This window comes from Homarus americanus, unplaced genomic scaffold (assembly GCF_018991925.1).
Source record: "Homarus americanus isolate GMGI-L3 unplaced genomic scaffold, GMGI_Hamer_2.0 scaffold6317, whole genome shotgun sequence".
NCBI lineage: Eukaryota > Metazoa > Arthropoda > Malacostraca > Decapoda > Nephropidae > Homarus > Homarus americanus.
Window position 1 is genome coordinate 16,266,051 of NW_024730668.1, and position 17,020 is coordinate 16,283,070.

The 17,020-nt window shown below is 38.8% G+C and overlaps 1 protein-coding gene across 4 annotated transcripts in view; it reads left to right on the forward strand.

Moving 5' to 3' along the window:
• The window catches only part of LOC121867245 (serine/threonine-protein kinase greatwall-like), a 219,980-nt gene that overhangs the window by 63,818 nt on the left and 139,142 nt on the right, over positions 1-17,020 (forward strand). For all 4 annotated transcript variants that reach the window (XM_042367099.1, XM_042367097.1, XM_042367098.1 and 1 more), the window contains one exon: positions 1,991-2,082. In XM_042367099.1, the coding sequence (XP_042223033.1) occupies positions 1,991-2,082 (92 nt within the window). The remainder of the gene's footprint in view (positions 1-1,990; positions 2,083-17,020) is intronic.

Consider the following 17,020-nt stretch of genomic DNA (forward strand, 5'->3'; position numbering starts at 1 on the left):
CGGGACTCACGTTGAATATTTAGCAAAATGCAAATAACTTTTACAACAAGAACAAAAGGTATAAAGCCTTTTACTTCTATAATGTACAGTATTGTATTAGTCTCAGTCAGTATTTTCAAAATGTTTCCTGGGTCTCAGTCCACAACCATGATCAGTGAATTGTATGATTTGCTTAAGGTCAGAACTTATACAGTAGAACGTCGATTTAAAGCGATTCAATTTAAGATTTTTGATTTAAAGTGACACCCACAATTAAGGATAATGTTTTAATTTAAAGCCAATCTTTCCTATTTTGCGCGAGACTGTCTGGCATATCATATTTTAAAATTTGCACCTAATGTTTTTCTGGGCATGCTAAGCTGTCCTAAGGGCAAAGCTGTACTGTACATGTACTCAAAATAATGTACTAAATGATTACTTAAATTTTTGTCGAGTGCAACCTGTAGCAACCTATCTTATAAGAATTTCAGCAATGTAAATTAAATTCTCCCCTGTCACTTCTGTGACATTTTATAAGCAAAAAACAAAAACTCAATCTAAAGGACGTAAATAAACAAATATATACTTCACTAGACCTTCGGCGCCAACTGTCAAACATGTCACTGTCGCTTACCCTCCCCCCCCCCACATCTTCCCAGACAGGGTTGGGCTGTTATAGGCTTACAGTTTTTATCTTATATAATATCACAGACTAAAGTAAGGAGACTATAATTTGCATTGCTAGAATCCTTGCAAGACAGTGAATAAGTTGATTATAAACGTCATATATTTTGCACAAGAGATAAAAATTTTAGCCATTTGTAATAAGTTTCCTAATAAACTAAAATGTGTATATCTAATGCAAACTATAGCATTTGTTTATTCAAATTTATCACTGTCTTATAAGAATTCTAGCAATGTAAATTAAATTCTCCCCGGTCACTTCTGTGACATTTTATAAACAAAAAACATAAACTCAATCTAAAGGACATAAATAAACAAATAAATACTTCACTAGACCTTCGGCGCCAACTGTCAAACGTGTCACTGTCACCCCCCCCCCCATCTTCCCAGCCAGGGTTGGGTGGTTATAGGCTTACAGTTTTTATCTTATATAATCTCACAGACTAAAGTTAGGAGACTATAATTTGCATTGCTAGAATCCTTGCGAGACAGTGAATAATTTGAATATAAACATCATATATTTTGCACAAGAGATAAAAATTTTTGCCCTTTGTAATAAAATGCGAACTATAGCATGTATATATTCAGACTAATCACCATCTTATAAGAATTCCAGCAATGTTAATTATATTCTCCGAGGTCAGTTCAGTGACATTTTATAAGAGGAAAACTTAATGTCACTCTTAAGGACAGATAAATAAATAAACAATAGACCTTGGCAACAACAGTCAAACATATCACCTCACCTCTCCCCCCCTCCCCAATCTTCACATCAGCTGATCACTAGTAAACAGGCATTTCATGTCCCATAGTTTTAGCTGTGTTGATTTATGAGTGTTTGTTTTAACATAATACTACAAAAAACAATGTTTTGTTTCTCTCAAGCACCAAACTAGATTATTCCATTGAAACAACACTTCGATTTAGTACGAATTCGGTTTAAAGCGACCTCTCTTGGAACGTATCTTGTGTTATATCGACGTTCTACTGTACAATATATTGATGTATTAATTTGGTGCTTTGGTTTAAATATGTCTTTTCGTAGAATCTGTTCCCCACCACAGTATTCACAATGTTTAATTCAAATTTCATCTTGTCGTATATTGCCATCATGGGTTGTCTTTAGTTTATATAAAATTAGTTGTTACAGTGTGCCCATACAGTACAGTGCAGTAATCTAGACAGCAAATGTTTCATGTGATTATTCCAGACTTTTACCCGAAGTCAAATATGGATTTGTGTCTGAAATCTTCTAGAGAGAGAGTGAGTGAGTGAGTGTGCAAAAATTGTAATTTTATGTAATATAGTAAATACTTTTCTCTACCAGTGATTACAGAGAGGGATGCATTGGCCAGGACCAAGAGCCCATTCTGTGTACAGCTTTATTATTCCCTCCAGACGACCTCCAATGTGTTTCTGGTCAGTAATGATGTTGTTTTGATAGTCTAAAATTCTTCACTTGACACCATAAGATCTCTTTTTTTTTGGTTTTGGCATCACCGCACCGCTTGATACATCTAACTCATTCACTTAATCCTCTTGGCAAGTAGACATTGAGACACCTGCTGCCAGGAATTATCTTCTCCAATCCATACATTGGGTTGTGACATCTTGGTGGGAATTGTAATATTTAGTATGTTTATAACTTCCTGTTGGTCCATGGAGACTTAACCATCTTCCTATCATTACTCAAGGGGTTTGTAACTCCAGACTATCCCCAGACACTGAGCAGTCAAACAATTCATACAGTCTCTCTGGTCTCAGTCCCTCATCTTTGCTGACTGCAGGTGTGGTCTGCTTACTAGTTGGTTGGGCTGTCTCCAAACATCTTACCTCACCCCTGTAACCCACAAACTCAATATTAGGTTTTTAGCTAGAGTATTAAAGACTGCCCAAGAAATACAGTGGTCCCTCGGTTAACGAACACAATTCGTTCCAGAAGGTCGTTCGTTAACCGAAACCATTGTTTCAATGGGATTTTGGGTAATTGGTTCCAGCTCACTGAAAATTACATACAAAGTAAAAAAAAAATGCAGTAAAGTACACTTACTTTGAGGTGTGTATGTAGAAGGCTTCTGGTTGATGATGATGATGATGATGGGAATTAGAAGTGGGGGTGGAGGAGAAGGGAGAAGAGAAGGAAGTGGGGGTGGAAGAGAAATCACCCCATGCTTCATGCTGTCATTTCACCCATAAAATTTTAAGTTCACTAGGTGTAATTCAAGATTATTTTCTTTAAATCAACACTGCACTGCACTATATATTGTCAATATGTTAAATAAATTTCAGAATGACCAATAATTGTACTGTAAAAACGTAAAAATACTCTGTTTTCAAGAGACCCACAAGCAGGATGTTTCCTCCACTGAACAGAGATACAAACTGAGGCCTTGGCGGGTGAGTGAAGTGGCTGATGGGCGCACCAAAAACTAGTTCCCTGTACAGTACTGCAATTATGTTAAATAAGTGTTAAAATGACTAAAAATTTTAATATAAAACTTGGAAAATTATTGAATAGTACAACCTTCTTGATATTCACTCCAATTTTAATGAATGTAAGCCCTAGAACCGATTTCTGTATTGGTGGACTAATCTTCCAGCTGGTGAGCAAGCCACAGCATGTCGAAACATTTTTGTAAGAATTTCGTTAACCGAATTTTTGTTCGTTAACCGAAATGAAGATTCTTATGGAAGGTAATTCGTTAACCGAAATTTCGTTAACTTAGGCATTTGTTAACCGAGGGACGACTGTATTATGTTTGCTTGTAAGCTTGTAAACATAACTAAACCAATAACAACTGAATGTGTAAAAAAGCATGAGCATTCGCTGGGGGGTGGGTGGTGCAATTGCACCCCTCCCGCCCCCCAATCCCCTGGACCAAGGTTGTGTCAAAATATATAAGCAACACATACCCAACAAAAGAAGGGGATTTAGAATCTAATAAAAAGGAAGGGAAGCAAAAACAAAAAAGAAATAAAAGAAACATTCAAAAATAAAGCAACTCATGGTATCACAGCTACATTTTTTTGTTTTGGAACCAGAGAGTAAAAATCAAACCTAAATTTCACCTATTGTAAATATACAGGATACACATATTATGTTATTGTTGTTATGTTAATATAAAAGTCACTAAATTGCTGCCTAAAGTATGATTATATACTAGTGATATCTCCATTAACCGGAACAATTGGTGCGGAGCACTTCCGGAAATGAGCAATTTCTGGGTAATGGGACAACTCTCAAACTCGGAAAAAAAATCCCTTGTATCCAGGTACTGGGAAATTTTCTCGAAAGTTCCAGAAAATGTACATTACATCATCTCTTGAACCCGGAAAGAAATCTCCCATTCTCGGAATTTTTCAGGGTACCGGAATTTTGGAGAATACAGTCGGCCCTTAACATATGCGGGTTTAGCATACGCGGATTTGCAAATACGCGGATTGCCCCGCCGGAGGAATATTCTGTACATTGAAGTAATTGAAGTACATTCAAATCGCGCGCCATTCAACCCGCGTGCGGCACCGAACACAGGACACCGCACGCTCCCGCAACCTCACACACACACACGCATAGCTCTCCCTCACTCAGTCAGTCTCGCTGTAACCACGCTTGTGTTGACATCAGCATTGTAGTTGCAAAAATATTACATTTCCGTGAATGTATTATATCAAGCGCAGTATGAATAGAATATCACTAGTATAACAGTATTTTAACCAAAAACTATTAAAAAAACGAGTAACATATCTTGAACATCGGAAGGTTAGGTAAAGTCTTTTGTTTTCATGTAGTTTATCCTAATTTACATTGAAATACAATACGTTTCAGCAAAACTACTATTTATTTCTGAGAATATGGAAATGTAATATTTTTGCTGAAATGACGTACGTATTACAGTGGAAAGTGACGAAAGCAATGACTTTCGCTTTCTTTCGTTCAAAAGATGTTACCGTAATCGCTTTTCGAATGGTTTTCAGTTAAAAAACTTTTGTATTACAATAATATTCTATCCTAATTCACTTGTGATGCAACAATTTTTTGAACTGAAAATCATTCGAAAAGCGATTACGGTAACATCTTTTGAACGAAAGAAAGCAAGTCATTGTTTTCGTCACGATTTTATCCCACTTTCCACTGGAATACGTACGTCATTTCAGCAAAAATATTACATTTCCGTGAATGCATTATATCAAGCACAGTATGAATAGAATATCATTGTAATATAACAGTATTTTAACCGAAAACTATTATAAAAACGAGTAACATCTCTTGAACATCGGAAGGTTAGGTAAAGCCTTTTGTTTTCGTCATGTATTTTATCCTATTTTACATTGAAATACATCATGTTTCAGCAAAACTACTATTTATTTCTGAGAATATATTCATTCAGGCACAGTTTAGGTAAAATATACATGTGATGTAACATTTTTTTAACTGAAAATGATTCGAAAAACATGTACCCTCTAGCCCTGTTCAAGGAGAAGACTGGGAGGAGCTGTTTGGTGTTGAAGACGATTACAAGGAAAATGATTTTGATGGATTTTAATGAAAATATTCAGAAATATGGTATTGTAGTATTTATTCAAGTGAATTAGGATAGAATATTATTGTAATACAACAGTAGTGACGATGTGGAGGAGGCGGAGGGATAGAGCGGGGAGGAGGCGGAGGGATAGAGCGGGGAGGAGGCGGAGGGATAGAGCGGGAGGAGGCGGAGGGATAGAGCGGGAGGAGGCGGAGGGATAGAGCGCGGAGGGAGAGCGGAGGCGGAGGATAGAGCGGGAGGAGGCGGAGGATAGAGCGGGAGGAGGCGGAGGGATAGAGCGGGAGGAGGCGGAGGGAGATAGAGGGAGGAGGCGGAGGATAGAGCGGGAGGAGGCGGAGGGATAGAGCGGGGAGGAGGCGGAGGGATAGAGCGGGGAGGAGGCGGAGGGATAGAGCGGGGAGGAGGTGACTGGCGGGAGCAGGGACGAGTGGAGATGCCAGCCAGTACATTACGAGTGTACAGTCAACCCTCGCTTTACGCGGTCCCACTTTACGCGTTTCCATGTTTATGCGGTACCCTGCCGAACAGGGAATTCTCACTTTCCGCGGTGTGTGTACCCTTTTACGCGGAGAGCGGCGCGAGCAGGGTGCGCACAAAGTCGCCCAGTCATCAAAACATTACCAAGTTCTTCACCCGCCACCCACCACAGCCGGCCCAAGTCAGTGATAGTGATAATGATAGTGAGGATATGGACTTATATGGACTTTGAGGGGTTTGACAAAGAGGCCCTGCAAGCCTCTGTAGTGGATAGTGATACAAGTGATACAGGTGAGGGCCAATAATCTGCCCTCTGCCTCGGAACCAACCCCCCATCCCCGTGTGCCCAGCCATCTTTTCTACTAATGTAAGTGTTAAAAAACCTAATATTATTGATATTTCTCTTAATTATTAATTGTGTGTGCATACCATCGTAAAATTAAGAAGTTATTTTTACTACAACGTAGGTATTGTGTTTGAAAAAGTGGAGTTTGGGGGTCGGCCCGGTCTCTATTTCAATTAATCCCATATGTTATGTTGTTCACTTTACGCGTTTCTCACTTTACGTGGGCCGCCGTGGGTTCAATTGACCGCGTAAAGTGAGGGTTCACTTTATTAATTGTTTTTATAGCTATTTTTGCATTTTAATATTAAATACTGTACATTACGTTTCAACAAAACTACCATTTATTTCTGAGAACATGGAAATGTAATATTTTTGCTGAAATGATGTACGTATCACAGTGGAAAGTGGGATAAAATTGTGACGATAGCAATGACTTTTTCTTTCTTTCGTTCAAAAGATGTTACCGTAATCGCTTTTCGAATGGTTTTCAGTTGTGGGATTATAAGGCTAATGATAGGATAGAATATTATTGTAATACAGTACGAGTACAGTACAAAAGTTTTTTAACTGAAAACCATTCGAAAAGCGATTACGGTAAAATCTTTTGAACAACGAAAGAAAGCGAAAGTCATTGTTTTCGTCATGATTTTATCCCACTTTCCACTGTAATATGTACGTCATTCCAGCAAAAATATTACATTTCCATATTTATTTCCGAGAATACCTATATTCATTCAGTCACAGTTACGGTAAAATATACTTGTGATGTAATATTTTAATGAAAATACGGTATCGTAGTTTTCTTTTGTTTCAAATTTAATTAACAAAGATTGATGTTTCAAATGTAATGAACAAAAATTTATGCACAGTATCTATAAATACACTTCAATAAATGAATACTTTATGTTTTACATCGTCCTGTGCTACCATACCATGGATTTGGCTACTTTGGGCTTGCTATGATGACGCAAGAGATCTGCCCTGGCAACTGTACCGACACTCACAGCTGGTGGTGCGTTGGTGCATCGTTTCCATTGTTTACTGGTAGTTACTGGTAAATATTTTTCAACTTAACGAAACTATTACCCGTTTAGAGGTCAACCCCCAATTTTTTGCCAAACAATTTGGTCTTAAAAACTCGAACAGGTATACAGTAAATAAGGACATGGGGGGGGCAGCAAAAATACGCGGATTTTTAAGATCCACGGGTATCTCTGTTACGTAACCCCCGCGTATGTTAAGGGCCGACTGTAATGCATTATTTCATCTCACAAAGCGAGAAAAAAATCTACCATCCCCCGAATTTTCTGGGTACCAGAAAAAAATTCTCGGAATTTTTGGAAAATGTTCCAGATTTTCATCTTTCAAGCCCCGAAAAAAAAATCTCATCCCCAGAATTTTTCGGGTTTTCGGAAAATTTTCTTGGAATTTTCCAGAAAATGTGCCCCCTTGCAAAATCATCCCAAAGCCGAAATTTTCCGGAAAATTCCGGCTTTGAGAATTATTTCCCGAGAAAATGTAAATTCCAGCTATCTGAGAGTTCTGGTTAAGAGGGATTCCAGCTAACGAAGATATTACTGTACAGGTTGGACCTCGCTAATGTAGGACCTTATAGTCCGGCAGCTTCGATGGTTCGGGACACATACAATGAATACAGTGGTCCCTCGGTTAATGAACACAGTTCATTCCACAGAGTCGTTCGTTAACAAAATGTTTCGTTAACCGAATCCATTATTTCAATGGGATATTGGGTAATTGGTTCCAGCTCACAAAAAAGGACATACAAAGTAAAGCCAAAAAATGCATAAAGTCAGAAACACTCCTAAAATTCCACTAAATCGCCCTTAAATCACTATATATATATATACATACATATACACTCTTACTCTTAAATCACTACTGTAATGTGATACAGGTGATTAATTTTTATCTCTTGTGCAAAATATATGACGTTTTATTCAAATTATCCGCTGTCTTGCAAGGATTCCTGCAATGCAAATTATATTCTCCTAACTTTAGTCTGAGATATTATATTAGATAAAAGTAGTAAGCCTAAAACCCTGGCTGGGCAGATGGGGGAGAGGGAGAGAGAGAGCGGGAAGTGAGGTGATTTGTTTGACAGTTGGCGCCGAAGGTCTAATGTGTGTTTATTTATCAGTCCTTAAGAGTGACAAAGCTTTTCTCTTATAAAATGCCAATGAAATGACCTGGGAGAATATAATTTACATTGCTGGGATTCTTGTAAGATAGTGATTAATTTGAGTATAAACAAGCTATAATTTGCACTAGACATAAAAATGTTTAGTACATGTACATGTACAGTACAGGTTTGCACTTAGGTCATTTATTTCTTTTACGTTTCTTTTAGTATGGTGTGTGCATGTAAATGAATAAAAATAAATGAAGAAATTTATATAAATCTACCCAAAAATTCAGTTAAAAAACTGTTCCTTATTAAAATGTACAGTACAGTGGGGTATGCTATAACGAATCTTATTGGTTCTAGAACCTCGTTCATTATAGCATTCGTTCGTTATAGGATTAATCCGTTCCAGGCCCCCAAATACAACCACTTAACACTGAAAAAATTCTGTGGAAAATGTAAAAAATACGGTACTTTATCTTACCTTAGTGTTGTTCAGCATGCAGGACAGGAGGCAGAGGGGAAGGGGGGAGGAGAGAATTATGGAGAAGAGGTGGAAGGAGAGGAGTCATCCTTCCTAGCCCTCTTTGGTGACTGTCTCACAGGCACTTTGTCTGTAGGTTCTTTTGTTACCTTTGTAAAGAAGGAATCCAGGGTTGGCCGCTTCAACCTTGATTTCTGGACCTTCCAAAAGTAGTTCATAACATTGTCATTAAACACACTGATGGCCTTTTGTACAGAACCAACATCAGGATGATAATCCTCAGCAAGTTTGGACAGTTTGCTCCAGCAAAAGAACGCATCCTTGAGATCTTTGGCTGGAATGATGCGGCTTTCCTCCTTGTCCTCCTCCTCCCCTGACTCCTCAGAAGTTAAGCTCCGCTTCAGTGTCTTGTTTTGTTCTTTGTGAAGCTCAAGCAGCTCCTCAGTGGACAGTTCCTTACTGTGCTCTTCCACCAACTCATCATCATCATCCACTTCCAGGCCCATGGAATTGCCCAGAGACACAATTTCATGAACAACAGCCTCTTCTTCTAACTCTTCGAAGCCTTCAAAGTCTCTTTGAAGGACACATTCAGGCCACAATGGCCTCCAAGCAGCACAAAGACACCTCACAGTAACCTCTTTCCAGGCTGAGGTAATTAAAAAAACAGCATCTGCTATATTGAAGTGACTTCCAAAATTCCTTCAAGCTAACATCACTGGAAGAAGTGGATGCAAAACATTTTCTAAACAGTGCCTTTGTGTACAGCTTCTTAAAGTTAGAAATTACCTGTTGATCCATGGGCTGAATGAGAGGTGTTGTGTTGGGTGGCAAGAAGTGCACAGTGATGAAGTTGAACTCCTCTGGCAATTCAACCATCAATTTAGGAGGGTGGGCTGGTGCATTGTCCATCACCAACAAAGCTTTCAGTGGAAGATTATTCTCCCTGAGGTATTCCCGAACATTGGGTCCAAACACCTCAATCACCCACTCAGAGAATAAATTCCTGGTCACCCAAGCCTTTGGGTTTGACCGCAACATAACACCAAGGCGGGTCTTCCTAGTGTTTTTGAAAGCTCTGGGGTTTTCTGCATGGTACACAAGGAGTGGCTTTATTTTGCAGTCACCAGAAGCATTAGCACAAAGAAGGAGGGTAAGCCTGTCTTTCATTGGCTTATGGCCAGGGACAGAAGTTTCCTCCTTGGTAATATATGTACAGCGAGGCATTTTTTTCCAAAAAAGTCCAGTTTCATCACAGTTGAATACCTGCTGAGAAACAAAGCCTCCCTCTTTAATAACATTCAAAAAAATGTCATGGAATTCCTTAGCTGCTTCCTTATCTGCACTAGCAGCATCACCATGTCTCACAACACTATGTAATTTATTTCTCCTTCTGAAACCAGTAACCCACCCCTTGGTACCCCTAAACACTGGCACATCACTATCACTTTCACTGGGAGTCTTGGCTTTAAGGTCCTCAAACAATTGTCTGGCTTTCTCACAAATTATAGCTTCACTAATGCTATCACCTGCCATTTCTTTCTCCTTTATCCACACTAAGAGTAAATTTTCCGTCTCCTCAATCACATTACACCTTGCTTTGCTAAGTCTAGAGATTCCCTTAGCCACTTGCACAGTTTTCGACTCCTCTTTATTCTTTAAAATCGTACATACGGTATAGTCGATTTAGCCATCCCATACTCATCACTAAGTTTCGCAATGCTTGTTCCATCCTCACGTTTCTTTATGATTTCTTTCTTAGTTTCAAGAGTTATAAGCTTTCTCACTCTCTTTGGACGATTCATTGTCACAATTGTACACTTGTATAACAAAATTTATACAAATAACTCTATTTCCACATCAAAAGACGAAATTTCAACAATAACAGTGGTGGCGCTGGCTACACAATGAGACAAAGATGGCGCCTGACGCTCTTGTTGTGGGTCGCGGTACAACAATATTCATGCGCCAGGCGAAATAGTCCCGTATTCATCCGCGTTCGTTGTAGGAGTTGCATTCGTTATAGCATTCTCAATTTTATAGGTAAAACCGTTCGTTATAGGAATATTCGGAGTAGGATCCGTTCGTTATAGCATACCCCACTGTATTCCACTAATGTACTAAAATTTTTATCTCTTGTGCAAAATATATGATGTTTATATTCAAATTTTTCCCTGTCTTGCAAGGATTCCAGCAATGCAAATTATATTCTCCTAACTTTAGTCTGAGATATTATATAAGATAAAAACTGTAAGCCTACTGTATAACCATCAAACCCTGGCTGGGAGGGGGGGGAATGGGGGGTGAGGGCGGGAGGAAAGGGAGGTGACAGTGACATGTTTGACAGTTGGCACCGAAGGTCTAGTGAAGTATTTGTTTGTTTATTTATGTCCTTTAAATTGAGTTTTTGTTTTTTGCTTATAAAATGTCATAGAAGTGACCGGGGAGAATATAATTTACATTGCTGGAATTCTTATAAGATAGTGATTAATTTGAATGTAAACATGCTATAGTTTGCACGAAACAAAAATTTTAGTAATCATTTTGTACATTATTTTGATTACATATACAGTACTGCTTTGCCCTTAGGACAGTGTGTGCATGTAAATGAGTTTCAATAAATGAATATAGTTACATAATTGAGCCAAAAATATTAGTTGAAAAACTTTATGTAGACAGAGCTTGGATGGCTAAATTTTAGATAACCATTAATTTTAATATAAAAAATGCAAAAATATTCAAGAACATAACTTTTTTGATATTTACTCCACTGAAAACGAATGTAAACATGGAACATATTATTGTATTGGCGAACTAGCCGATCAGCTGATGCTCACAACAAAAGTGTTTGTCGTAAGGATTTCGTTAATTAAAGTTTTATTCGTTAACCGAATTGAAGATTCTTATGGGAGTTAATTCATTAACCGAAATTTCGTTAATCGAACCGTTCGTTAACCTAGGGACCACTGTACTTTATCTTATGGGGCAAATTCATTATAATTATCACAACCTGTACTTAAATGTACCAAGTTAATTACTAAAATTTTTATGTCTAGTGCAAACTATGGGATGTTTATAATCAAATTAATTGCTATATTGCAAGAATTCCAGCAATGCAAGTTATATTCTTCTAAGTCAGTGACATTTTATAAGCAAAAAACTTAAACTCCCTTTACAGTCAGTCGCCATTGATTGAAAGGGTTAGGTTCCATTAAAATGCTTTCGTTAGGTGGAATATGTTCATCGAAGCCTTTATTCCCATATAATTAATTTAATAAGGGGGGTTGTGTTTCTTTACTAAGCTCCGTGACAAAATAATTGCAACACATCAAAATACAATAAAACAAGTAAAACTTAAAGGTACAAAAACAGAGTTGTCAATTGTTGTTTGTGAGAATATTAATTCATTCACTGTAGTAATGATACAATGTTTCTTATCATGTTATCATAGAAAAATGCATGGTTTATATTATTTGTTTATTACTGAGCCCATCATCATTTTCAAATTAGACTACTGTACATACAAGATATGTATTTCTCCCATACATATGCCTAGCAACAGGCAGGTAAGGGGAGTGAATGGCCCCTAGTTGAGTGTCTTCTGCAGTTGTAACTCTCCTCACTCCCTGCCATATGTCACTGGATTTACTGTTATTATTAGTGTTTACTGATAGAATAGTGCTTAATAGTGATTAATCATGGCACTGTAGCTGATGGACCAAGCTGTGAGGTGTTAGGTAGGGGAGGGAGGGGAGTAGGGTTCAGAGTGTAGGATGGGGGGGGGTCATTGCTTGGGAGATGGAGGAGATACAGTCTGCCTCAAGAATAAATACTGTATACACCTACGGTTCGTGTTTGAGACAAAATATCTGGTAACACTGTCCTGAACAGAACATACAAAATGACCTGTAATTTATGTTTTATTCCTACATATACAGTATTACCCCGCCTAACGCGGTTTCACTTAACGCGTTTTATCATATACGCGGTGCCTCGCCAGAGCTGAACTTTCACTTAACACGGATTTTTTCCACATATACGCGGTGAGTGTCCGCCTCGAGACGCTATTTTTAGATTTGCCCCACCCGCCACCCTGCCTGACTGCCTGTTTTAGCTCATAAAATTCATACAAATTACCCGGCCAGAATATAATTTACATTGCTGGAATTCTTATAATTTGGTGATCATTTTGAATATAAACATCATATATTTTGCATTAGACATACAAATTTTAGATAAAAATTTTCTCTGGGTAACTATGTTATCTTTTGTGCAAAATATATGACATTTATATTCAAAATATTCCTGGTCTTACAAGGAATCCAGCAATGTCAATTGTATTATCCTAACTTTAGTTTGAGGTATTATTTATTAAAATTTAGTGGTTTCCCCCAAAAATTTCTCAGAGAGGGAAGAACCGGCAGTGTAGTGTGAGAGGGGGAGGGAGTTGAGTCCATTATTTGAATGGACATTAACTTGGCGACTGTATTTCTCTATTTCTCTTAAGTATTAATTGTGTGCATGTACCATCATAAAATTAAGATGTTATTTTTACTACAACATAGTTATGTGTCTTCAAAAAGTGGAGTTTGGGGGTCGGGCCGGTTTCTATTGGAATTAATCCCATATGTTCTGTTGTTCACTTAACGCGGATTTCACTTAACACGGGACCCTCTGGGTTCTATTGACCGCGTTAAGTGGGGTACAACTGTATGTTATAAATACATTTGTTGTGAATGTTTTACCAGTGTCTTGTGTTTATATTACAAGTACGGTAAAACCTCGATTAACCGACCCTCGATTAACCGACTTTCGGATTAACCGTCAATCCCGAACCACTAAATTTTTTTTTTTTTTTTTTATGGGGATTAGCCCACCCGGGCACATGTCACTGACCCACACCGGGGCCTGGGGGGCGATAATGTAATAATATTAATAATGATAATGATAATAATAATAATAGTAATAAAGAACCATAAAGAAATGCAAAAATGAAAAAAAATCAAGAGTGAGAAACAATGTACCTGTATGTATGTTGTGTTGTCAATAGTAAGAGAAACACTTGAGACCCTGCAATTGTGTGTAAATGAGGCAGAAAGTCAGATCAGCAACCTGGGACTTGGTCACAATTTTTGTGATGACATATGTTCTTTGACTTTTCCATTTTTTATTCATGGTTTCTGTGCTGGTTCATATTTATTTACTTAAGTGGTTAATGTTTTAAAGCAAATTCTATTGAAATATGAATGGCAAATGAGCAAAAATGAATAGAGGGACTTAAATGAGGTAGGTTAGGGAAAGGTACTTTGAAAATGTATGTTTTATTTCCATCGACTTTATGTACTATTAACCGACCTTTTCGATTATCTGTCTGCCCCTTCCCCCCATATGTGGTCGGTTAATCGAGGTTTTACTGTATTATATTGTATCCAATGGTAGTAAACTTGTTGCCGTATAGGATTGCAGTTATTGTACAGCTCCCTCCTCCTCCCTCACTTTTTCTCTTACCCTACTTTATTTTTACTGATGTTTGTATTAGTAAAGAAAGGAAGAGGAGTAAATAGAAGAATAAAGAAGGGGAAACAGAAAATAGTTGGAGATAACAGGTTAGAGGAACAGAGTTTCATCATGATGATAATAATAATAGTACTACTATTAATTAACGGTTTATTGAAAAAGTTCTGCAGCCCGAAGGTTGAAAATATACATTGGACATAAATGACTTATTACATACATTGGTGGCTTAACAAAAGCCATCAATAGAGAAAGGTAAAGGAACATACAGTGAACATACAGATAAATGTAGGTGTTCAACAGCAAACACATAGTGAAGTAACTCCCTCCCAGATGGTGTATGGAGTGTATGCGTCTGGATGCGCGGTTTCAACGTTACCAGACCATTTTCGGTCCTTACAGCTACAGTGTGTATACTTATTCCTGTGGCCAACTGTACCTCCCAGCTGGTCTCTGTTATTATGGGGAGGCTGGCAGAGTATGCAAATGGCGACTGTGTTAAACCTTCATTTGGTTTTTATTTACCGGTTTAGCAATACAGTCAACCCTCGTTTTATGCGGTCCCACTTTACGCGTTTCCACGTTTACGCGGTACCCTGCCGAAACCGGAATGCTCACTTTCCGCGGTGTGTGTACCTTTTTACGCGGAGAGCGGCGCGAGCAGGGTGCGCACAAGGTCGCCCAGTCATCAAAACATTACCGAGTTCTTCACCCGCCACCCACCACAGCCGGCCCAAGTCAGTGATAGTGATAATGATAGTGAGGATATGGACTTATATGGACTTTGAGGGGTTTGACAAAGAGGCCCTGCAAGCCTCTGTGGTGGATAGTGATACAATTGATACAAGTGATACAGGTGAGGGCCAATAATCTGCCCTCTGCCTTGGAACCAACCCCCCATCCCCGTGTGCCCAGCCATCTTTTCTACTAATGTAAGTGTTAAAAAACCTAATATTATTGATATTTCTCTTAATTATTAATTGTGTGTGCATACCATCATAAAATTAAGAAGTTATTTTTACTACAACGTAGGTATTGTGTGTGAAAAAGTGGAGTTTGGGGGTCGGCCCGGTCTCTCTTTCAATTAATCCCATATGTTATGTTGTTCACTTTACGTGGGCCGCCGTGGGTTGAATTAACCGCGTAAAGTGAGGGTTCACTGTACAGTATTTTTGTTCAATCCAGAATGCGACGTCTAGCTTTATACCTAGGAATGTAAATGAACTCGCCAGGATAACATACAGGCAATTAAAGCATCTAATAATTACTTAAATATGTAATATTAGGAGGACACGTCACTACCTGGCATTTAATTGCAATTCTCAAAACGCCCTCCCGCACCCTCCATCACACGCATTGCTACCGTCATCTTCTTGCCTGGCGAATCAGCTGTAAATATGCGCAAGGAAAGCTCCGCTAATTTGCTGTTGTAATAACTGAAATATTATGTGCCACGAGGATTTTATTTTTGATATATACATCTTAGCATGGTGAAGAAATCGAGTCACAGTCAATCTTTAGTGACTAAGTTCCTTTGCTTTCAAATCACTAAGTGAATGACGTTGTTTTATGCCCATCCGGGCTTGTTTTCACTGATAGAATATATAGATATTGATATACAGTCAACCCTCACTTTACTCGGTTAATGGAACCCACAGGTTGCCGCGGAAAGTGAGGAACGCGTAAAGTGAATAACATAACATATGGGATTAATTGAAATAGAGTCCGGGCCGACCCCCAAACTCCACTTTTTGACGACACACAACTATGTTGTAGTAAAAATATTATCTTAACTTTATGATGGTATGCACACACAATTATTAATTAAGAGAAATATCAATAATATTAGGTTTTTTAACACTTACATTTGTAGAAAAGATGGCTGGGCACACGGGGATGGGCGGTTGGTACCGAGGCAGAGGGCAGATTATTGGCCCTCACCTGTATCACTTGTATCAATTGTATCACAATCCACCACAGAGGCTTGCAGGGCCTCTTTGTCAAACCCCCCAAAGTTCATATAAGTCCATATCCTTACTATAATTATCACTATCACTGACTTGGGCCGGCTGTAGTGGGTGGCGGGTAATGTTTTGATGACTGGGCGACCTTGTGCGCACCATGTTCGCGCCGCTTACACAACATGGCGGATGGCGGGAGGTTTGGATCCAAAAATGGCCCGGCTCGCCAGCCGCTCTCCGCGTAATGGGATACACGCACCGCGGAATGTGAGCATGTTAGGTTCCGGCAGGGCACCGCTTAAACGTGGAAACGCGGAATGTGGGACCCCGTAAAGTGAGGGTTGACTGTATATATACTGTATAAAAAAAATAAAAATTCTTTGTCCCAATTATACACGTGCAAACAATGAATACCATGATATATGTGGCCATCCCTCTCCCTCTTCTCATGTTTGTTCACGAAACTTTACGGGCTTCCGCCCTGGGTTTTCTGATGACTCTCAGTATGCAGGACAGAGTTAAGCCTTCATAGCTCTATTTTGTTAATGTCCTCAGTTGCGGGATAAGACTATCCAGGCGAACTTTAGCGAGGCTGCCAGTCTTAGTGATCCTTCCGGACGCTGGCCTTTCGGTCTTACTAGCAATCTAGAGTTATGTTGTACTCTTAGCATTCAGGCCAGAGTTATGTTTTCTCTTCATAGCTCAATATTATTCATGTCCTCAGTAGGGTTCAGCCTTTCCAGGCGAACTTTAGCAAGGCTGCTAGTCTTAGTGATCCTTCCGGACGCTGACCTTTCGGTCTTACTAGCAATGTAGAGTTATGTTGGGATGAACCTTGTATCCTCAGTATGGGTTAAATGAGAACTATATACATCTTGCTAGAGTAAT